Below are 21,055 nucleotides of genomic sequence, written 5' to 3'. Positions count from 1 at the left end.
TCCGCCTGTCACAGATAAGTTTATAGAAGGGAACTGACTTGTCCAGAGTCTGAGACACGTATATAGAGGAGTTGGATGTGGCGCGGAAACGCCTGCTTCCTGGAGGTTACAGTGGCTGGCATCTCAGTGCAAGTGGGAGAGTTAGCCTCTCCCAAGTACCACCATTCTCCAGGTAGGGGTTTCCATGAAAGTCCGAGCGTCTGGACGTTTCTGGATCCAAACATCTGGACACTTGTATGAACGCAAAGTCGTCGCCCACCCATGACTCTAATGATCTTTGGTTGATAGAAAAAAAGAGAGACCAGAAACAGAGTGGGGGAATGCAGTTTATGTTGTAGAATTCACTGGGGTAGTGGAGAGAGGCTGCCGCATAATGGGGCTTCGCTTATCCATCCCCCCCCCCCCGCCCCGGGAGGGGACGCCGAGAAGCCTGAAGGGGTGTGCTGCTGCGTGCTGGGTCCTTTGTCAGGCTTTTAAGAGAGGTGGAAGCCTCAAGGGGAAGAGGGATTGGCTCCAGGGTCCAAGTAGGAGGCACTGCTTTCAGGGGCATTGTAAAGGGTTAAAGCCCCAGGCACTGGCAGGGCTGCACCCTCCAAATCTGCGGGAATGTCCAGCAGCAGTGGAGTTCCCAGCGTGTGGTCTTTTCCTAGGAGGAGTAGGCTGGGCTTAGGAGAGCCCTCCTTCAGTTAGGATGTAACATTATCCACACACATACACGCTTTAAAGGCCCGGTCTTACTGTCTTGCTGCATAGCCCAGACTGGCCTTGAGCTCATGGTCGTCCTGTCTCAGACTCTCAAGTCCTGGGATTATAAGCACGCTCTACCATATCTAGTTTAAAACGTCATTCTTGACACTACCACTCTCACACAATGATGGCAGTATGGGTGACTCTAGGCGACTCTACAAGGCAGCCTGAATTCAGGCTCATCCTTACCCCACCTAAGCTGCCCAGCCCACCCAATCATGGTAATTCAGATCATGGTGGCTTCTGCCCAGGGGTCCCCATCACCATTACCTACACCTGAAGAATTCAACTCCTTGACTGTCAGCTCAGCCTCAACCCTCTCTTGAGCCAAGGGCTGCATCTGCATGAGAGAACCCCAGGAAGCCGCTGAGAAGGGGGCCCAGAAGTTGAGGAAGAGAGCTGAGGAATCACCGGGGCAATCCTTCAGCCATGAACCAAACCAACCTTCAGCCACTCCTTTCTTACCAGAGACAGCTCCATGTCCAAATCCATCAGGGTCCATTCTCGTCCTTGCAGGCTAGGGCCCAGAACCTGGGAAGAGCTCTGGTAAGTGGTGCCTTTAAAGGCTGCACAGACTGCTCAACTTCATGTATTTCATGTCCTGCCCCAGGCAAAGATACTTACATCCATGGGTGCTATGGGTTCCACAGTTTCAGGGGGAGGTCGAAGCAGCATTGGGGGCAGCAGACTCTCTGGGCTCCGGTTACCCCTATCCAGGCCCAGAGTTCCCCTGTGCACAAAGAACTGCTATTGGTCTATAATACCCACCTCCTATTAGTTCCTAAGGAACTTGAATCATCAGATTTAAATTGTTCCAACAACTAGAATATGCTAAGAGACAATACTTTTCTTCAATCCTCTCCCTAGTAGGGGGGATTTTTTTTTCCTTTTTTTAAAAACTTTTGTGGGAGTGAGACGACTTGTTATGTAACCCTGGCTGGCCTCAAACTCACAGCAATCTCTTGTCTCAAACTCCTGGGTGCTAACCGGGTATCTGTGCTGTTGTTTGATCTTGTGTAGTTTAGGCCATCCACAAACTTTACTAGCTAAGTATGACCTTGAACTCTTGACCCTGCTGCCACCACCTCCTCCATAGTGCTGGCATTACAGCCGGGGGATGTCACCATGCTCCTAAGAGGTTACCTTGATTTGCCTTTGCTTCCTACCTAAGATCTTGGGAGATGTTCCTTTCCTATAGAAGTGTAAATATTAGTAAAGAGTTTTTTGGTTTTGTTTGTTTGTTTGTTTTTGTTTTTGTTTTTTTGAGACAGGGTTTCTCTGTGTAACAGTCCTGGCTGTCCTGGAACTGGATTTGTAGACCAGGCTGGCTTTGAACTCAGAGATCCTCCTGCCTCTGCCTCCCAGGTGCTGGGATTAAAGGCGTGTGCCACCCTCACCTGGCTAGTAAAGGTTATGTGTTCCATATGAGTTTGCATTTAGGCCTTGAGCATGTTAGGCACTGACTCGACCACTAAGTTATGTCTCCAGCCTAGCTACCCTTTTCCTTTATTTCTATTAATTATTTATTTATTTGGTTTTTGGAGACAGGGTTTCTCCATGTAACAGCTCTGGCTGTCCTGGAGCTCATTCTGTAGACAGGACTGACCTGAACTCACAGATATCTGCCTGCCTCTGCCTCCTGAGTGCTGGGATTAAAGTTGTACGCCACCACTGCCTGTCAGATTTATTTTACCTATTATTATTATGTGTCTTGGAGTGGGTCATGTATAGAGGCCAGAGAGGACAGTTTTGTGGAGTTAATTCTCTCCTTCCTCTTGACCATGGTTTCACCTGCTGAACCATCCTGTCAGATCTTCCTTTTATATTTACTAAGTTACCAACACTGGCCTTGAGTTCACACTGTAGCCCAGGTAGGCCTTGAACTTGTGATACTCCCGCCTCAGTTTCTCAAGTAATTGGGTTGACACCCCTGTGCCACTAAGACCAACTACTTTTGATAGTAAGCCACTGTATATTATAATCATTCCAATGAACTAATTTCAGCTGTAAATCCCAGAGTCCTACTACAGAGTGCTTAGTGACTTGATTGGGAGTTTCCATCTTCTAAATAATTTTGATACTCTTTGGAGCATACTCTGAGAAATCAGGTCAGGGTCATGGAGTCTGATGCCCAATGTCCTCCCTTAGCTACCACAGGACAGATAAAGCAGTGACTTTTCTTTGGCCAGTACATATGGATCTATCTATAAATCATCAACATTGGTCTGCTCACCTGTCAGGTACCTCCCTGGGGCCCCTTGGTTCAGGCTGTTGAACACTCCTGGGCCCCTCAGGGCTGTAGCTCCCTTTCCCTTCCAGGATGGCCTGCACCACAGCCACAGGCAGCGGTGGGGGTGCTGTCACGCAGAAGTCACACTCGTTTGGGGCCAGGGCCAGCCCGGCCTCTCCATCCCCCCCTGGGCTGGCTGGCTCTTCTTTGAGCAGTGCCAGGCCCTTCACCCTGCACCAGAGAAAAGCTTCAACCAGACCCTGACACTGACCTCTCCCCCACCCCCACAGGCCTCTGGGCTATAGACTCTTTCCCATAGGGTCCCCAGAAGACAGCCCCTGTCCTCCTTACCTCCTGCCACCACTGGAGGGAGAAAGCCTGTGCCCTTCAGGAGATGGAGCATCTTCAGGGATGTCAGAGATGATGGGCCCTCTGGCCCTGTGAGGGCTGAGGCCCAAGGTAGCCTCTGGGAGGGGCTGTAAGTAGAAGGCTTGGGCAGCCCTTGGCCTTTAGTTATAGAAAGAGCCCAACCAGCACCCACCTGCATCAGGACTAAGGGGCTGGGGAGCCTAGGTCTGGTTGGTAGAATGTTGGTGTCCATCTTTCTTTGGGGGGGGATAGGGAGAAGAAACAAGCTCTTCACAATTCTATCTGCACCCTAGGAAAAGGAGGAGAAGGGAACAACACCTACCGACTGGATAAAGTAGGGGTCCTGGATGAAAGCACCAGACAGGGGGCAGGCACTGAATTTGGCAGGTGCTGAGCATGAGCTCCCCTCATCTAGCATCAGGGACCTGTGCAGGGTGGGCAGGTTAGGCCTCCATGCCCCTCAGCCTGCACCTCCCTCCCTCTCCCTCCCTCAGGCCCCAGCAGCCAAGTCAGCAGAGCTGAGGCCTGTTTCCAGGGCATCAGTCACATGCTGAGTGGAAGGGGCTCCCTGAGAGATGGGGGCCCTTTGGGGGTTGAGAGGGGAGAGAGAGAGCTTAGTTTGAGCTCCAAGCCAGGAGTGCCTACTTTGGGCATAGAGATTTGAGGGTAAGGTCCTGGAATGGAAGAGGGAAGGGGATGTAAGTGGAGGGAAGGAGTGGAGGGTAAGAAGGAGGGGGAGTCCCAGATGGAGGGAGGAATGAAGATTCCTGGTGGAGTCTCTGGAGGGGGGTCCCTAACAAGGAAGGGTGTCCTGGCAGTGGGAATGTGGGTGCGAACACTACAAGCCTCTGTACTCACAGCTTTCTCTTGGTTCCTGTACTGCTGGGCCCTGTCTGAAGTGGCCCAAAAAGGCACTGGATTAGCTGAAAAGAAAGGATTAAATCATACTTCAGGCCGGGGGCGGGGGGGGGGGGGGTCCGCTCACTTTAGAACCAGAGGGAAAAGGGTGGAGGTATGGGGTGCTCAGGAGTGGGGAGGTTAAGATAGGAGCAGAGGAACACCTTGCCGATGACCCGGTGCTGCTGACTGTGGCTCTGCCGCAGAGTCACCACCTCTCGCCACAAGATCTCGTTCTGCCTGGGGGAAGGGGTGGGAAGATGCTGAGGCATCTGAGTTTGCTCAGGCATCATGCCCCACCGAATGGAGAGGTCACTAGCAGAAGGGACATGTATCCTACAGAAGTTCCAGAGCTGAACCCACTGTCTGGATGGAGGCTCTAGCCTAAGAGTGGAAGGAACTGCCCAGAACCCCTAGGTGGCCAGTATCCTGTCACCCATAACTCAACCCTCCCTTCCCTGTCCCGCACTGCCTGAGTTCCTGCAGCCGTGCCTCCGTGCTCTCTTGCACTCCCCTCAAAGCTTGCACCTCTCCCAGCAGTCGGCCCAGGTCTTCAGGACGCCATCGAGTGTCATCGCCTCGCAGTGCAGGTACCTGTAGGTAGGAGGCACCATCCCAGACAGGGGTACATAAAACAGAGCCAGAAGTACCAACATCGATGTTTTCCCATTTTTGCAGTTTGTCCCACCTTGCGGCGTACGCGCTCCAGTAGCTGCTCACGGCCTCGCACGAAGCTTGGATGCTGGAATTCAACGTGGTCACGCTCGGGCCTGAGAAGGCCACCTTGCTCAATGCTCACCACCTTCCGAAAACCGTCTGGGGAATGGTGCCCGGGGCGGGGGGGGGGGGAGGGTGTGTGAACGTGAGTATGAGCCACTCCATCCTCTGCACCAAGTAACCCCAACCCCCTCCCCGCCTGGCAGAGGGACTCACACATGTTGAGTTGGCGGACAAAACTCGCCATGTTGCTGTGCTTGAAATACTGGGGCAGTACTTCCTTGGCGAAGCGGCTCTGATCACTTACGAGGAAGCTGGTCCCACTCTACCAAGAACGAAGGACGCCCACCGGGTGGAGACCAGACTAGGTGAGCGGCAGCCACTCACTGCTGGGCCACACTCATTCACTCTGGGGTTCAGGTTTGCACCTCACTGTGGGGTGGGACTTGACCAGCTCAGAACCAGATGAGGCCTACCCTCAAGTAGGCCTCACAAGTAATTCCTACCCCTAGCCAGATCCAGACTCGATTCTCAGGAAGAAATAGCACATACCAACCCGGGGTCCTCATCAGACTGGTCTCAGACTCACTATATAACCCTGAACCAGAGGTAGAGCCAGCCCTTCCCTTTTCTTGGACTGTTTTCTCTTCAGTCGATGAAATAAAGTGAGAATTACCTAGGTCCCTTGGGCTCTAGGACCCTTACGTCTCCTCCTTATCTCACCTACCCCTTCCACCGTGATCCACTCTGGACAGCTGAATCGAGGTACTCACAGCCCAGTCCCAGGCGGGGGCTGGGTAGGCATGGGTGTTCACACACATTGGAGGGACCCCGGGGACCACTAGGGAGTTGAGGGGCCCCAGCCCTCACCGGGCTCCAGCGGATGAGGTGGTCTGTGCCTGGGTCGCCCACCAGGGCCCATAGCTTGCCGAGGAAGGCAGGTACCGGGCTGGGGCCTGGCTCCGTGGGCAGCGCAGCTGGCGCTTCCTGCATGGCGCAGTCTCGGCCGGGCTCAGCGTTCCAGCCCGGCCGCTGCGGGCTTGTCAAAGCCGCGAAAGTGCTGCGTTTGCCGCCCGCCCCGCCCTACTCCGCCCCTGGGCGCCGGGTCAGGCGGGGGCCGCGTGCGAACCCAAGAGGCGGGGCTCGGACAGCGGCCCAGCGACCAGCAGAGAGAAAGGGCTGGCAGAACTGTAGGTGTGTAGGGGTAAGGAGGAGAACCCAGGTTCGAGTCTCATCCTTCTCAACTCCCTCTCTTTCTGGGTTGATTGGGAGAAATCATCGGTGGGCTCGGGAAGTCCTAGAAGTTCATCTGGACATAGTGAAGCCTAGGTAAGGAAGGGCAGATAGAAAGGGTGGTGGGCGAAGCTGGCCCTCCCCTGCCTATCGGAATGCTAGGTAATTGCTCATCCCTGGAGTATATAGAGTGTACCAATCCCGACCCCTGCCCCTCCCCCCCCGCCCGCCCCACAGTCACATTACAAAAGCCCCTGAGGTCTCCGTTCTTGCATATCTGGCCGGACTGCTCTTACAGCCTTTGTGCTTTTCCTGCCCTCCCTTTCAGAGCTGACTCAAAATCACAGGACGCAGAAATACTAAAGGATTTATTTACTTCACACTCACCCTTGACTTTTGGCTTGTATTTGTGTCTGCCCCTCTCCCAGGTCTGGGCCTGGGAGCTAGCGCAGAGTGAAGAGGGGAGGGAGAGCCTGGAATGGGCAGAGACACAGAGGTGGAGAAGGCCCCGTGAATCCATGGAGCCCGGGACTGGTCTGGATGCCCTCAGAGGCCCCAGTCCCCGAGAAGCACTGTGGTCTATGAACTCCCCAAGAACAGGGCTAGCCGCTGAGGAGTGCCTGTGCAACTTGCTGAGGTCTTTCAGGGGCTTCGGGTCTTGGAGTGGTGAGATTGCTCAATCACCGCACCAGCGTGGGCCGCCAGGGATGCTGCTCACGCTTTAGTTTGAGTGTGTAGCTGCGCAGGCGCGGGCAGTGCGCGCGGAAGGCGTCCAGTACCGAGGGTCTCACCACGCAGAAGCAGTGTATTTCTCTCAAGCCTGCGCAGCGCGCCGCCAGCTCCTCTAGAGCGGTGTGCAGCTCGGTGGAAGCGGAGGCGCGCACCTCGAGGGCGCGCAAAGTTTCGGCGTAGTGGCGCGCAGCGAAGCGCACTGGCCCTACGGTATCACCCGAGAGGTTGAGACGCAGCACAGCCACGGGCACTGCTGGTTGCAGGACGCGCATTACAGCCTCGTTTGGAAGTGCAGGCTCTAGCTCCAGCTCCACCTCCAGCCCAGGGTGGCGGGAACTCAATGTTGCCCAGGCTTCATCAGGCAGGAGGGGCGCACGAGCATCTTCGGGGCACGCGCACCGCAGTGCCAGGAGTGCAAAAGGGGTGCGATGTGGTGCGGTCAGCAGTTCCAGCGCGGCAGGCGACAGACTGGCCAGGTGCAGTCCAAGGGCGCTTAGGTGTGGGCAGGCCTCCAAAAGTTTGAGCACAGAGCTGGGCTGCACGCTGTTCACTAGTGCATGGTTGTCCAGGAAAAGACTGCGGAGCTCGGGGCAGTCACGTGCAGCTTGAAGCACCAGCGTGTCGTCCAGTGTGTAGGGCAAGCAGCGCAGGTCGAGATGGTGCAGTTGGTGAGCCGCTCCGCAGACAGCATGTACAGCGCTCAGAATGTCATGGCCAGCATCGAAAAGCGGCTTTTCTCCGTGGCATTCCAAGCATAGGCCTCGAAGTCGTGGTGTTTGGTTGGCCAGAGCAGTTAGTAGTTCAGTGGCTGCTCGGCGGCTGGGCGTCTTTGATGGTTCATATTCCAGCCTTAGATTGTGAATGTGGTTCAGGCAGGTGGACATATAGGGTGGCAACAGGTCTTCCAGCTTACAGTCACAACTTGTGTTAGAGCAACACAGAAAGGGATTAGTGGTGTCAACCATGAACTAGGGAATAAACTTTTTAAAAATTAATATATTGATTTTTTGTGAATATAGTTGTTTTGTCTGCATGTATATCTGTGCACCACAGGTGTGCCTGGAGTCTGAGGAGGCCAGATCCTCTAGGTATCAGATCCTCTAGGACTGGAATTACAGTGTGGGAGCTGGGAATCCAGGTCTTCTGGAAGAGCAACTAGTACTCTTAAATGAGGAGTCATCTGTATGTGCCCCTCACTTTGGGTTCCACCGGCCTTCCCTATTTTCTGTGCAGGGAACTTCCATCCTATTCTTTTGTTTGTTTTTTTGAGACACAGTTTCTCTGTAGCTTGGAGCCTGTCCTGGACCAAAGGCAGTAGACCAGGGGCTGGTCTAGAAGAGATCCACCTGTCTCTGCGTCCCAAACACTGGGATTAAAGGCGTGCACCACCACCGCCCATGCCATCCTATTCTTTTAGAAGTCTTCAGAGGCTTCTGCCTCAGTTTGAAACTTCCCAACCCCCCTCCCTCCCGCCCTGTGGAGAACCAATGATATTGGTTGCTCTGCAGTCTGTGGAGGTGCAGCAGGACCCCCAGAATGCCAGGTTTAAAGTCTGCCTTTGTCCTGGACAAAGCCTCCAGGCCCAAGTGGTTAAGTCTCCAAGCCTCAGTTTCCTGTCTGTGCAAAGGAAATAATACTATTTACCTGCTATACAAGCTTCTTGTGAGGATTAAATGAGCTAATATATGTAAGGCACTTAGAATACTCTCAGGGATTAGGGGTCAGAGCTTAGTGGTAGAATTCTTGCCTAGCAAGTGTGAGACCCTAGGTTCAATCCCCTGTGCTCCAAACAAAACAAAACAAAGATACCCAATACTAATCAGTACATAGCAGGCAGCCAATGAGTTTGTTTGTTTTCAAGTATGAAGGTGAGTGGGCGGCAGGAAGCAGCTCACCTGATGCTAGTGTCATGCCACACAGCACTGCTGGTGACAGCAGCAGCCCAGGCCTTGCAGACTCTGGCAACTGCAGCACGGTCCCTGAGAGGCAGATCACGGAAGATGAGTGCCAACACTTCCTCTGGCAGTTTTTCTATGGGCTCCACCATGATGTGTCTGGGGGAGAGGAGAGGCACAGGGTCTGATGCTCCCCGAAGCTGTGCCTAGAGTAAAAGAGGGAACCATGGGCTCAGAAAGGACAAAGTACTTCAGAAATGCCAATGCTTGGGAGATGCCAGTGGCCTGGAAAATGCTGTGGAATTTGCAGAAAAGGTAGAGGTCCTAGCCTGTGAGATGGCTCAGCAGATAAAGGCACTTGCCCCCAACATTGATGACCTGAGTTCTATCCCTGGGACTCAGTGGTAGAAAGAAAGATGTGACTTCTGAAAGTTGCCCTCTGACCTCCACTGGCATGTATGCCCACCCTCCCTGGGTGGAGTGCTGCCGTACTCATATACACATGATTAAATAAATAAATGATAGATTGAAAACAGCAACAAAAGGATGAGACTGGAGAGATGGCTTAACAGCGAAGAAAGCTGGCTGTTCTTGTAGAGGGCCCAGGCTTGGTTCCAGCACCCACACGGAGGCTCACAACTGCCCTTAACTCCAGTTCCAGGGATCTGACACCTCTTCTAGCCTCTGTGGGCACCAGGCACACTCATAATGCACAAACATACATACATACATACATACATACATACAAACATACACACACATACATGCAGGCAAACACTAATACACATAAAATACGTAAACCTAAAAATGATTTTTAAAGACTTATGTATAGTGTTCTGCCTTCAGGCTAGAAGACGGCACCAGATCTCATTACAGATGGTTGTGAGCCACCATGTGGTTGCTGGGAATTGAACTCACGACCTCTGGAAGTACAGACAGTGCTCTTAACCTCTGAGTCATCTCTCTAACCCCTAAAAATGATTTTTAAGATAGGGGATTGAAGAGATGGTTCATCAATTAAGAACATTTATTGCTCTCAAAGAGGGTAGGGATTTGGTTCCCAGCACCTACATGGCCAGTTGTAACTACCTATAACTATAGTTATAGGAGATCTAACACCCTTTTCTAGCCTCCACAGCACTGCATACTCATGTTACACAGACATACATGCAAACACATACACATTAAAATAGTTAATTAAAAAAAAGAGAAAATGCTAGCTAGGCATAGTGGTATATGGCTTTAAACTTAGCACTCATGAGGCAGAGGTAGGTGGACCTGGGTTCCAGGACAGCCTGGTTCAGGACAGCCAGGGCTTTTACACAGAGAAATCCTGTCTCAAAACAAAACAAAACAAAACCAAAAACAAACAAAACAAGAAATAAAAGAAAATGCTGAGGTTTCTGTTTGGAACGTTATTAATTTTCCCAAAAGGGTTAAGGGTGAGGTTCAGTGGTTGTGCTCTTACACACACACACACACACACACACACACACACACACACACACACCTTTCCCCTCTCTCTCCTCCTCCTCTCCTCTTTTCTTGTTTTCTTCTTTCTCATCTCTGATGTGAAGCCCTGGCTGGTGAAGATACTCCTGCCTCAGTGGTTTGGTTCTTCTTCTTCTTCTTCTTCTTCTTCTTCTTCTTCTTCTTCTTCTTCTTCTTCTTCTTCTTCTTCTTCCTCCTCCTCCTCCTCCTCCTCCTCCTCCTCCTCCTCCTCCTCTTGGTCCTCCTCCTCCTCCTCCTCTTGGTCCTCCTCCTCCTGGTCCTCGTCCTCCTCCTCGTCCTCTTCTTCTGATTTATTTATTATGTATACAGTGTTCTGCCTGCATGTATGCCTGTGCGCCAGAAGAGGGCACCAGATCTAATAGAGCCACCATGTGGATGCTGGAAATTGAACTCAGGACTTCTGGAAGAGCAGCCAGTGCTTTTAAACTCTGAGCCATCTCTCCACCCCCCCCCTTTTTTTTTTGAGTACTGTGACTAAAGACATGTGCCACCAAGCTGGGCTCTCAATGGTTCTTTAAACGACGTTCTCATTTGTTGAACAAGCTTTACTTGACTCCATAGGTGTCAAGTTGAGAACTCCTGAGCTAGCCCTTCCACTAGAAAGTGATTGCCAGGTTAATCAGGCGAGAATTTTGGTGAAGTGGGGCGGTTATTATTTTTTTTTTTTTCTGAAACCACAAGCCCATCGGGAAATGATGGTACACTCACAGCCTAGAAGGGGTGGAGGCTCCTTCGACTGCCTCCACCCCCAGGAACTGACTTCCTGCATGCTTTCTGTGACAGACCTGTGGAAAAAAGCTTGCACATCTGGAGCCGGACTGCTCTGGTACCTTGAGGGGCTGTAGGACCCTGACCCTTGCGCAGCCCTGGTTCTCGCCAGCTAATTAAGGTTCTGTTGGAACTCAGCAGACCCATTCCAGAGCTCAGGTTTTAGGAGGGTGGGGTTGCTGGAAGCTGTGAGTTCTTCGAAGCGGCCAGTTTTGTCTCAAGGTGCTGGCAGGTATTTGTAAAGGTTCACACCACTTGCCATTTAACTTTCCCATGTCTCCCAAGGGTCTGGTTTCTCGTGGTATTTGCCCCAAGTATACTCTAGAGTTTCGAACACCCCGAGCCAGGCTTGTTCTGGAATCACGGCACCCCCTTTTAAGTACTAAAGAGTAGCAGAGATTAAATCACCAAACCAGATTCCTAGGGGGCGCCAGAAAATTCTCATCTCCGGGAGACGCCCTCTGATTGAACCCCAGGAACTGACTTAAGTTGGGCAGCTCTCACTCTGGAGCCCTTCGGTCTCAAAAAACGCTCAAGCCGCTACAGTCATGACCAGTGGGCAGTTCGTCCTGCCATCTAACCTTGGGTGTCGTTACCTTACCTGCTCAGCGGACTAGGTGGGCTTTGCCCGGAGGCCGGGGACTGGCCACAGAGGACAGCGGGGCAGGAAGGAGAGGCCCTGAGCGGAGGAGAAGGCGGGACACGCGGGCTGACCCGGCGGCTCGGGCTGGGGCGCCGCCCCTGCGTCTCCGCGCACACCCGGAAGCCGCGCAGCGGAGCCCGGCGAGTGTGCGGCGGCCAGGTTAGTGCGGAGAGTGGGTGGGCTCCCTTGGTGCAGCCGGAGCAGAGAGAGATCTGGTTCCCGAAGGTGGGCACCGCGCGGGGGTGACACGCAGTAGCTGGCCAGATAGTGGCGGCTGCCTGTTGGGCTGCTTCGGTGGGAGGCACGAGGGACTTCGGATCTCCACCTTCGTTGGTTTCTTGTCCCAACTAAGTGGGTGTCAAGGCCCTGCAAGCGAGAGGATCTCGATGCAGGGCTGTCCCGGAACGTTTCTCAGAGCCCCCTTTCTGCCTGAGCCCTAACGTGTGTGAACCCCCAGCTTGAAGGCGGAGTAGCGGGGAGTCTGGGAACCTCCCTCAGCCAGGTCCCGGACTGCGCTGCCAAGTAGGGGGCGTGTCCTGATGGGCTGGGAATCTCAATTGAGTCCTGGAGTCGGGAGTCATGCCTGTGTACCTAGACAGAAGTGGGATTGCCTGGGACTGTTACACGTTAATGGGGGCATTTGTTCTTAAGTTAGTATTGGTGTCCCAGAACCCAGCCTAGAAGCCTCCCAGTGGGGGTGTACATTCGTAGAAAGACACGTAGGAAAGACCCCACCACCACCACCACCACCACCACGAGATAGGGTTTCTCTGTGTAGCCCTGGCTGTCCTGGAACTCCCTCTGTAGACCAGACTTGTCTAGAACGCAGAGATACACCTGTCTCCGAAATGCTGGGTCTTAAAGGCATGCGCCACCACTGCTTGGCCATCCATCCTTCTTTACTTTTTAAAAAGACATGTACTGGGGTGTGGCTTGTTGGCTAAGAGTTTGGCTAGCATACACATGGCCCACTGCGGTCTTGCTTTGTAGTACAGGCTGGCTTCAACCTCCCAATCTTCCTGCCTCCGGCCAGGCCAGAGTGCTGGGATTACTGTTAGGATGCCATCATAGCAAGCTCTTTTCTTCTTCCTCTTTTTTTTTTTTTTTTTTTTTTTTTTTTTTTTTTTTTTTTGCCTCCCATATGCTAGGCAAGCACTTTATCATGGAACTATATCTCCAGACCAATTCTAGTTTTTTTTTTTTTTTTTTTTTTTTGTCTTTTTGAGCTAGGGCCTCAGTATGTTGACCAGGCTGGCCTCAAACTCACAAAAATCTGACTGTCTTTGTCTCCTGAATGCTGGGATTAAAGGCATGTCCTTCTCTGCTCCACCTCTTTTCTTTTTAAATACTAAAGAAACATGTCTATTATATACAAAATAGAAGATATTGCTAAATACAAAGAAAATTAAAATACCCCCCAGAGATAAACAATAATTTCCTGCTGTTATAGTAAATATACATGTATTAGTATGTTTTCTATGTAGAGACTGATGGAGGATGGTTTTCAAAAACTGTGTTCCCTGTACTAAGACTTAGATAGGGCCATCACCAATTTATCTTTTTCTCTTGGCTAGGTCTGTATGATGTCCTGCCCAGGGGCTTTCTTAACCTTGACCCTCATTAGAGGTTTAGAAGCAGGATTTTGACAGTCGATGGATGGAAGAGATTATAGCATGGAGGGGCTCTGTCTCTTTGTGGGCAATTAGGGAATCTGTTTAGGAACAGATGAAGAAAACAAGTGCCTTATAACAAAATAGGATGATTTGGCTTACATAACTGAGCAGTATAGTATGGTCTCAGAGATAGCTGGATCCATGGTTAAGAATGTATGTCTTGCCAGATGGTAGCAGCACACACCTTTAATCAGCACTCAGGAGGCAGAGGCAGGTGGATCTCTGAGTTCAAGGCCAGTCTGGTCTACAAAGTGAGTTCCAGGATAGCCAGGACTGTTACACAGAGAAACCCTGTCTAGAAAAAAAAGAAGAGCATATGTCTTGGGGGCTGGAGAGATAGCTCAGCACTAAAGAGCATTGTCTGTTCTTTCAGAGGACTTGGGTTCAATTCCCAGCACCCACATGGCAGCTCACGATTGTAACTCCAGTTCAAAGGGACCTGACACCTTCACACAGACATACATGCTGGCAAAACACCAATGCACATAAAAATAAATCTTTTTAAAAAAGCATATGTCCTGAGAAGCAATACATAGCTCAACAGTTAAGAGCACTGACTGCTCTTCCAGAGGAACCAAGTTAGGTTCCCAGCACCCACACAATGGCTCACAACCATCTGTAACTCCAGTTCCAGGAAGTCTCATACCCTTTTCTGGCCTCCATGAGCACCAGACACGCATGTAGTACACAGGCACACAAAGGCAAAACAAAAAAAATAAGAGTGCATGTCCTGCCAGACATGGTAGCTCACACCGTTAATCCCAGCACTTGGGAGGCAGAGGCAGGCAGATCTCCGTGAGTTGGAGGTCAACCTAGTCTACATGGTGAGTTCCAGGCAACCTAGTCTACATGGTGAGTTCCAGGCAACCTAGTCTACATGGTGAGTTCCAGACCAGGCAGGAGTATGTAGAAAGACCCTGTCTCAGAAAAAAAAAAAGTGTATGCTGTCATCTCTTTGCCTTATTTCCTTCCATGCCGTCTCCCTCTTTCCTTTGCATAGGTCCTTCCTTCCTTCCTTCCTTCCTTCCTTCCTTCCTTCCTTCCTTCCTTTCTTCCTTCTTCTTTGGGGGAGGTTCTTGACAGGGTTTCTCTGTGTAACAGCCCTAGCTATCCTGTAACTACCTCTGTAGACCAGGCTGGCCTCAAATTCACAGAGATCCACCTGCCTCTGCCTCCTGAGTGCTGGGATATAGACGTGCAGCACCACTGCCTGGCCCAGACAGGTTTTTTCTAAACAGTAGTCAAAGAGACCTATTCCTTCCCTCCAGTTCAACCCCAAGGCTAGGGAATTAGTGCCACTTCCTTAGTGGTCCTCCCAGGGATGCAGAGTTTAGTTTCTTTAGTTTAGTTTGATCCCTATATCAAATCTTGACTGGTTTCTGATGAATGTGAGTGAGATGTGTACCTTGGGCAGTCTTACGTTTCACATTCAAACTTGGGTCTAGGCAGTGAAAATTAAGTGAAGCCAGGTATAGTGGGAACTTTCCACCTGAACTTTCCAAATAATAGTTTATTTGGAACTTAAGGTTAAGCTGAAGGCAAAGCTAAGACTTGAATCTGGCTGGTCTTAAAGCATGAGCACCATCCAGAAGGAAGATGTCTTTTGTCAGCTTTGATAAGAGGGACATACTGGCTTGGGGCCCACTAAAGGGCCCACCTCTGTTATTCTGTTATTGTGACCCTAGACTTTTTGTCACAGGTGGTGGAGGGACAATCCTGGGTTCAAGTCTGGGTTGGACTGGGCAGGACTGTGAGCAGAGCCAAAAGCTGGGACCTCTGTGGAAGGACAGCTGGGCAATGTGAGACTGGATAGTTGTTTCCAAGTCTGGAGATGATCTGTTTGCATCTCCAGGAGTCGAGATGGCAACTGGACAAAATGGACATGAAGAGTGGGTAGGCAGTGCATACCTGTTTTTGGAGTCTTTGATGGACAAGGTGGTCCTGTCTGAAGCCTACACAGATCCTCAGAAGAAGCTGTCAATATACAAGGCTCTGCAGACTGCATTGTCAGGTGTGTGGCTGGCCTGCTGTAGAGGTGACTCTGGGACTTTGTGAATGGGACTGGGTTTGAGGCCCCACTTCTTTGCCTTTAGGAAAAAGATTATTTTGGTGTGGGGTTGGGAGAGGTATGAAGGCAGAGGGAGGACCTCCGGCTGTATGGGGTCTGCAACCTTTGCTTATTGCATGGGTCCTTGAGTGTAGACATTTGTGCACTTGTTTGTGTCTATCTAGATATACCTGTTTCTTTTCTTTCTTTTTAAAAGCATCTTGCCCCACGCCCCCCTTTTAAGAAGATATATTTATTATGTATATAGTCTTTTGCCTGCATGTCATCCTGCAAACCAGAAGAGGGCACCAGATCTCATTATAGATGGTTGTAAGCCACCATGTGGGAATTGAACTCAGAACCTCTGGAAGAGCAGCCAGTGCTTTTAACCTCTAAGCCATCTTTCCAGCCCCGTTTTCTTTTCTAATGCCACCTTGATGTATATTCATCCCCACTTCTGAATAACCAGTTCACTCTTTGCTACTAACGGTGCTTTTCTGTCTTCTTTTCCTTTCTCACTGCCCAAACCCTTCCCCAGTACCTACCCTTTCTGTTCCCCTTCCCCTACCCAGGGCAGAAAGCACAGGGGGCTGTAGCTGGTTGAGGGTCGGGAGAATGGTCTGACTATGGGCTTACCCTCCTGTTCTGGCTGCTTGGAAAAAAGCCGTTTGGGAACAGCGGGTGGCCTGACTGCTCGTCTCTGCAGAGAGTGCGGACAGCCCTGACGTACTGCAGATACTCAAGATCCACTGCAGCGACCAGCAGCTAATCGTGCAGTTACGGTTCTGCGGGCGTCTGCTGTGCGGCCGGTTCCTCCAAGCCTACCGCGAGGGGGCGCTGCGCACCGCGCTGCAGAGGTGCATGGCCTCGGCACTTGCCCAGGAAGCGGTGCGGCTGCAACTGGAGTTGCGTGCTGGCGCAGAGCAGCTGGACACTTGGCTGACCGACGAGGAGCGCTGTTTGAATTACATCTTAGCCCAGAAGGTGCTGCCATCTGGAGTTAGGATGGGATGGGTGGGGATTTGCGGCCCAAAGCCGCACTTACTGTGCACCCCTTTGTGCAGCCCGACCGGCTCCGGGATGAGGAACTCGCCGAGCTGGAGAATGAACTCCGCAAGCTGACGTGCGACTGCACTGGCCAGGGTGGAGCCATACAGGTTGATTCAGCCTCTTCGAAGTCCCTTGTTCCCTCTCCAGCCGAAGAGAAGCTATTGCCGGTGGCCTGCCAGACTTTTCTGTTCCATGGTCAGCCCGTAGGTGAGGTTCAGCAGCAGAAGCGTGGCCACCAGGAGGTTGATCTGGGCTGGAGCATGGCTGGACCCAGGGCTACACAGGCAGGCACGGGAGGGTGCTGGCATCAGGGAACTGGTGCTCACTCACCTCTCCTCACTTTCTTTCTCTGCAGTGAACCGGCCATTGAATCTGCAAGACCAGCAGACATTCGCGCGTTCAGTGGGCCTCAAATGGCGCAGAGTGGGGCGCTCGCTGCAGCGTAGCTGTCGAGCACTGAGGGATCCTGCCCTCGACTCGCTAGCCTATGAGTATGAGCGAGATGGGCTATACGAGCAGGCTTTCCAGCTGCTGCTCCGCTTCATGCAAGCCGAGGGCCGCCGTGCCACGCTGCAGCGCCTGGTGGAGGCGCTGGAGGAGAACGAGCTCACCAGTCTTGCAGAAGATCTGCTAGGCCAGGCGGAGCCGGATGGCGGCCTGGCCTAGGTCTGGTACTGTGGGGAGGGCGGTCAACCAGCTGGCCAGCCAGGGTTTGGTCCCCACTGGTGGCTATTGGGGTCTTTTTACTGCTGCTGTTGCTACTGCTGACCGCTTTCCACCCACTGGACTCAGAGCATACGTACTACCCCCACTTTGCCGAGCTGCTGGAGTGGAGCTGACTTCCCCGGAAGGCAGGCAGGCATCAGTACATCACTGAGGATTCGACCCAGATTCTTTGAAGGAGACAGTGTAGTCCTTGACTTCTCATCCTAAAAGAGGACTTCCTGCAAAAACTCACCAAGTACCTGGACCTCCTGAGGTCTAGATGTCATTCAAGGTGCTGTAAATACTGTTGTGATCAGGATGCACAAGTCTTCCTGATCACAACGTGCCCTTAGCTCATACTCAACGTGGGACCCAAGCACTTTGCAACGAAATAAAATGTAACTCTTTTACAGACTTGTGGAGATACCGAGGTCAAGTCCAGGTTGGGGTTAGGTTCTTTCAAGGGACGAGTGAGCCAGGTGGAGTTGGGAGAGGAGGGGCAGGATTCTGGGTACAGTGGGCTCAGGTGGGGTCTCAAGGAAGCTGAGGAGGATGTTAGGACAAGTTTAGAGGGGTTAGATGGGAGGAGGGATTGCTTTCTGTCCTATTAGTGGGGGTTTGGCGAACCATTATAGTTTTGTTTTTTTTTTAAATTTGGTTGGGGTGTGTGTGTGTGTGTGTGTGTGTGTGTGTGTGTGTGTGTGTGTGTACTTAAAACAGATATTACAATGAGCCTTAATTAGAAAAATTAAAATTTCAATTGGGCAGTGGTATCATACACTTTTGATCCCAGCACTGGGAGGCAGAGACAGGCGGTTCTCTTGAGTTTGAGGCCAGTTCCTGGACAGCCAGGACTACACAGAGAAATTGTCTCAAACAAACAAAGAAAACAAATTAATATTTCAAATACATTATTAGAGAATTTTACAATTGGAAAGGGATGGAAAATTTTACAGACTAGTAAATCCTAATTGAAATGATCAGGCAAATATAGTAAAACTGCATCTTTCCTATAAAAAGCATACATTCTTGCTGGGTGGTGGTGGTGCACGCCTTTGTGGGAGGCAGAGGCAGGCGGTTCTCAGTAAGTTCAAGGTCAACATGGTTTACAAAGTGAGTTCCAGAACAGTCAGGAATGTTACACAGTGAAACCCTGTCTCAAAAAAAAAAAAAAAAAAAAAAGTATACATTCTCTTCTGCAGGGACTCTCATATGCCAGGGACCTGATCTGAGGATGATGTCATCATCTCTGCGAATTTCCCCTTCCTGAGGAGCACCTTCTTCCTCGTTTTTTTCTTCAATAATAGTTTATTTCTTCATCTTGAGATCCTCCTTCCTCACTCTCTTCAGGGTTTCCCTCTGTAGACCAGGATTTTCCTCCATCAAACTCCCGAGGCTGAGATTAGTTATGCCTCCATGCCTGGCCTGAAAACTCTAAGTACTAAATGCCTACTTCTCTTTCCCTCCCCAGTTCTGAGCGTGCTTCGCCTTCATCTCCATGCTTCTCCTCGTCCATCTTCCTCCTCCTCTGTAGGTGGGCTAGCTCCCTCGAGATCCTCTCCTCTTCCTGCCTATCTTCTTCTGTCCCAAGTCTGGGATTCGTTCTCTGGACCACATTCTTCTCAGCTAATGCTGCTGCAGCAGTCCAGAAACATTTTCTCTCAACTCCCCAGGCTTGTGATCTCAGTTTAAGAAATCAAGACTTTCCCAAAACTTTAAGATTTTTCAGTTCCTACTTTGACCTTGTTTCCACTGAGACCGAAGCATATAAGATTCAGACCTTTTCCAGGGCGTCTGGCATTCAGGATGTTGAGGCAGGAGGGTTGCTTCCAAAGCCAGCATGAGCTACATATTGAAATCTAGCCCCGGCAACCCAACTAAACAAAAAATCTTGATTCCTCTTTTTTTTTTTTTTTTTTTTTTTTTTTTTTTTTTTTTTTTGCCAGTACTTCCAACAGGACCTAAATAAATTCCAGAGTTTATTTAAGCTGGGAACCTGGGCTAGTGAACTTAATACTGTATTAAACATATTCAGAAACTCAGAGTAGCTGGTTGATTTTTGTGGTAGTAGGGATAGAACTCAGGCTCCCAGGAAAGTGTTCCACTGAGCCACATTCTGGCTCTTGTTTTGTTTTGTTTTTTTTTTTTTTTTGAGACTATCTCATCACATAGTAGATCAGGCTGGCCTTGAGCTCATGGTTCTCTTGCTTCCAGTTTCTGAGTGCTGTGATTATAGATGTACAGCACCAAATTATGCTAGGGAGTATTTTTGTTTTTGTTTTTTTAAATATCATCTGGAGCATGGTGACACATCATTAATCCCAGCACTTGGCAGGCAAAGGCAGGGGGATCCCTGTGAGTTAGAGGCCAGCCTGGTTTACACAGTGAGTTCCAGGACAGCCATAGTTAGGGTTCTGGTCTCAGGCACTAGCACTCACATGTATATACCTCACACATGCATATACATAATTTAAAGATCTTCAGGGGCTGGAGAGATGGCTTGGTGGTTCTTTCAGAAGATCAAGGTGTGATTCCCAGGAACCACATGGCAGCTCACAACCATCTTTAATTCCACTTCCAGGGAATCCAATGCCCTCTTCTGGCACTAGGCATGTGCACGGTGCACAGTTGCACAAGCAAGCAAGTCATCCATACACACAGAATATTTCCCATGGACTCAACAATTATTAAGAGCCAGCTGTTAACGCTGGGGCTATGTTTCTTTTTGAGATAGGGTCTCATTATGTAGCCTTGGCTGTCCTGGAACTCACTACGTAGACCAGGCTGGCCATGAACTTGGGAGATCAGTCTGCCTCTGAGTGCTGGGATTAAAGGCATGCAACCACCATGCCTGGCCTATTGGGCTGTTTCTAAATAACCTCAACTTAAACTTCTTAATTCCCACATACCTCCTGCTCTCCTGAGACTTCTTTATCTTTTATTGTCTTCCCTGCTACACCCAAGTGTAATTAAAAAGATAGAAATGAGGGGCTGGAGAGATGGCTCAGAGGTTAAGAGCAATGACTGTTCTTCCAGAGGTCCTGAGTTCAATTCCCAGCAACCACGTGGAGGCTCACCTCACAACCATCCGTAATGAGATCTGGTGCCCTCTGCTGGCATGCAGGCAGAAGACTAGACATAATAAATAAATACATAAAATCTTAAAAAAAAAAAAGATAGAAATGAAAACAAAGGAATACACACATAAATGCCCACTACTGCCAAATAGTTGTTGGGGAGGAAGAACAGAACAGCAAAGTTTGGATTCTAAGTTATGGCTCCACCTGCTGACTCCATACACTGCACCTGCACATCTGGGTGCAGGTGTGCACAGCTGTCCTTGATGCTCCTCCTTCAGTGGTGGCTCAGAGAAGGCAGAGTTTGGATTTTGCCCCTGACACAATGTCTCATGTAGCCCAGGGTGACATCAAGTTCCCCATGAAACCAAGAATGACATTGAACTTCTCATCCTCCTGAGTGCTGGGGATGAAAGCTGACAGCTGTTTGGGAGGAAGAATGTAACAGGCCTGTGACCCTGGATGAGGAATGGGTTAAGTGATGACCAGGAGTTTGTGTTTGCCAGTGGGATGAAGACTTTGGAGAGGCCCTGATTGCCCTTTTCATAGGGAATGAGTATCCTGCAGGACTCTCGGATGAACCTGGAGCTCAGCTCTATAGTTCCAAATTCAGGAAAACAATCAGAGCCAAAGACTTAAGACTGGAGCTGGGAATACTAGTGTGGGCCTGTAATCCTAACACTTGGGGGCTGAAGCATGTAGGTCATTAGCTCAAGGCTATGAGGATGTACACAGATAGCATGGCCTGTCCTAAAAACCC

At 50.6% G+C, this 21,055-nt stretch overlaps 3 protein-coding genes and 1 long non-coding RNA gene across 10 annotated transcripts in view; 2 read left to right on the top strand and 2 right to left on the bottom strand.

Annotated features, from left to right (window-relative positions):
* Positions 1-350: 350 nt before the first annotated feature.
* On the bottom strand, positions 351-8,935 carry Hsf4 (heat shock transcription factor 4). Of its 4 annotated transcripts, none has more exons than XM_035442628.1 (13): positions 5,831-5,982; positions 5,177-5,285; positions 4,932-5,059; positions 4,713-4,837; positions 4,408-4,483; positions 4,205-4,269; positions 3,669-3,771; positions 3,329-3,467; positions 2,981-3,104; positions 1,372-1,477; positions 1,213-1,278; positions 1,018-1,087; positions 351-646 (listed from the first exon to the last, which is right to left on the bottom strand). In XM_035442628.1, the coding sequence occupies exons 1-13, from the start codon at positions 5,951-5,953 to the stop codon at positions 492-494; spliced, it is 1,389 nt and encodes a 462-aa protein (XP_035298519.1). In that variant the 5' UTR covers positions 5,954-5,982; the 3' UTR covers positions 351-491. The 4 variants fall into 4 exon arrangements, with proteins under 4 accessions (XP_035298519.1, XP_035298517.1, XP_027261585.1 ...); XM_035442626.1 differs by having other exon boundaries at positions 353-646; positions 2,981-3,208; positions 3,329-3,453; XM_035442625.1 differs by lacking the exon at positions 5,831-5,982 and adding an exon at positions 8,821-8,935 and having other exon boundaries at positions 355-646; positions 2,981-3,208; positions 3,329-3,453.
* On the top strand, positions 4,351-5,641 carry LOC118238593. Its single transcript, XR_004769271.1, has 2 exons — positions 4,351-4,833; positions 4,922-5,641. It is a non-coding gene; the product is annotated as an uncharacterized LOC118238593 (long non-coding RNA).
* Positions 6,841-21,055, bottom strand: part of Fbxl8 (F-box and leucine rich repeat protein 8) — a 15,525-nt gene continuing 1,310 nt past the window's right edge. For 2 of the 4 annotated variants that reach the window (XM_027405786.2, XM_027405787.2), the window contains 2 exons: positions 8,821-9,026; positions 6,841-7,846 (listed from right to left, as the gene is read on the bottom strand). In XM_027405786.2, the coding sequence (XP_027261587.1) occupies positions 6,874-7,846; positions 8,821-9,026 (1,179 nt within the window). In that variant the 3' untranslated portion in view covers positions 6,841-6,873. Of the gene's footprint in view, positions 7,847-8,820; positions 9,027-10,330; positions 10,375-11,701; positions 11,840-21,055 lie in introns of those variants that run through there. The other 2 variants (XM_027405788.2, XM_027405789.2) reach the window with 2 other exon arrangements.
* Positions 11,770-17,632, top strand: Tradd (TNFRSF1A associated via death domain). Its single transcript, XM_027405792.2, has 5 exons — positions 11,770-11,902; positions 15,269-15,427; positions 16,170-16,447; positions 16,528-16,720; positions 16,869-17,632. Exons 2-5 carry the CDS (start codon positions 15,277-15,279, stop codon positions 17,177-17,179), a joined length of 933 nt encoding a protein of 310 aa, XP_027261593.1. The 5' UTR covers positions 11,770-11,902; positions 15,269-15,276; the 3' UTR covers positions 17,180-17,632.

This window comes from Cricetulus griseus, chromosome 3 (assembly GCF_003668045.3).
Source record: "Cricetulus griseus strain 17A/GY chromosome 3, alternate assembly CriGri-PICRH-1.0, whole genome shotgun sequence".
In the NCBI taxonomy this organism is placed as follows: Eukaryota; Metazoa; Chordata; class Mammalia; order Rodentia; family Cricetidae; genus Cricetulus; species Cricetulus griseus.
The sequence above is the reverse complement of the archived record's forward strand: the minus strand, read 5'-3'. Positions and strand labels throughout refer to the sequence as shown.

Excerpts from the sequence above, each read along its gene's own strand:
- Hsf4 (XM_035442626.1), bottom strand. The coding sequence starts at position 5,953 with ATGCAGGAAGCGCCAGCTGCGCTGCCCACGGAGCCAGGCCCCAGCCCG. Across the intron at positions 4,270-4,407 it reads AGCACCGGGTCATCGGCAAG|CTAATCCAGTGCCTTTTTGG; the intron begins GTGTTCCTCTGC and ends CTTTCTTTTCAG. Across the intron at positions 647-1,017 it reads GTTGAATTCTTCAGGTGTAG|GAAAAGACCACACGCTGGGA; the intron begins GTAATGGTGATG and ends TACTCCTCCTAG.
- Tradd (XM_027405792.2), top strand. The coding sequence starts at position 15,277 with ATGGCAACTGGACAAAATGGACATGAAGAGTGGGTAGGCAGTGCATAC. Across the intron at positions 15,428-16,169 it reads TCTGCAGACTGCATTGTCAG|AGAGTGCGGACAGCCCTGAC; the intron begins GTGTGTGGCTGG and ends TCGTCTCTGCAG. Across the intron at positions 16,448-16,527 it reads ATTACATCTTAGCCCAGAAG|CCCGACCGGCTCCGGGATGA; the intron begins GTGCTGCCATCT and ends CCCTTTGTGCAG.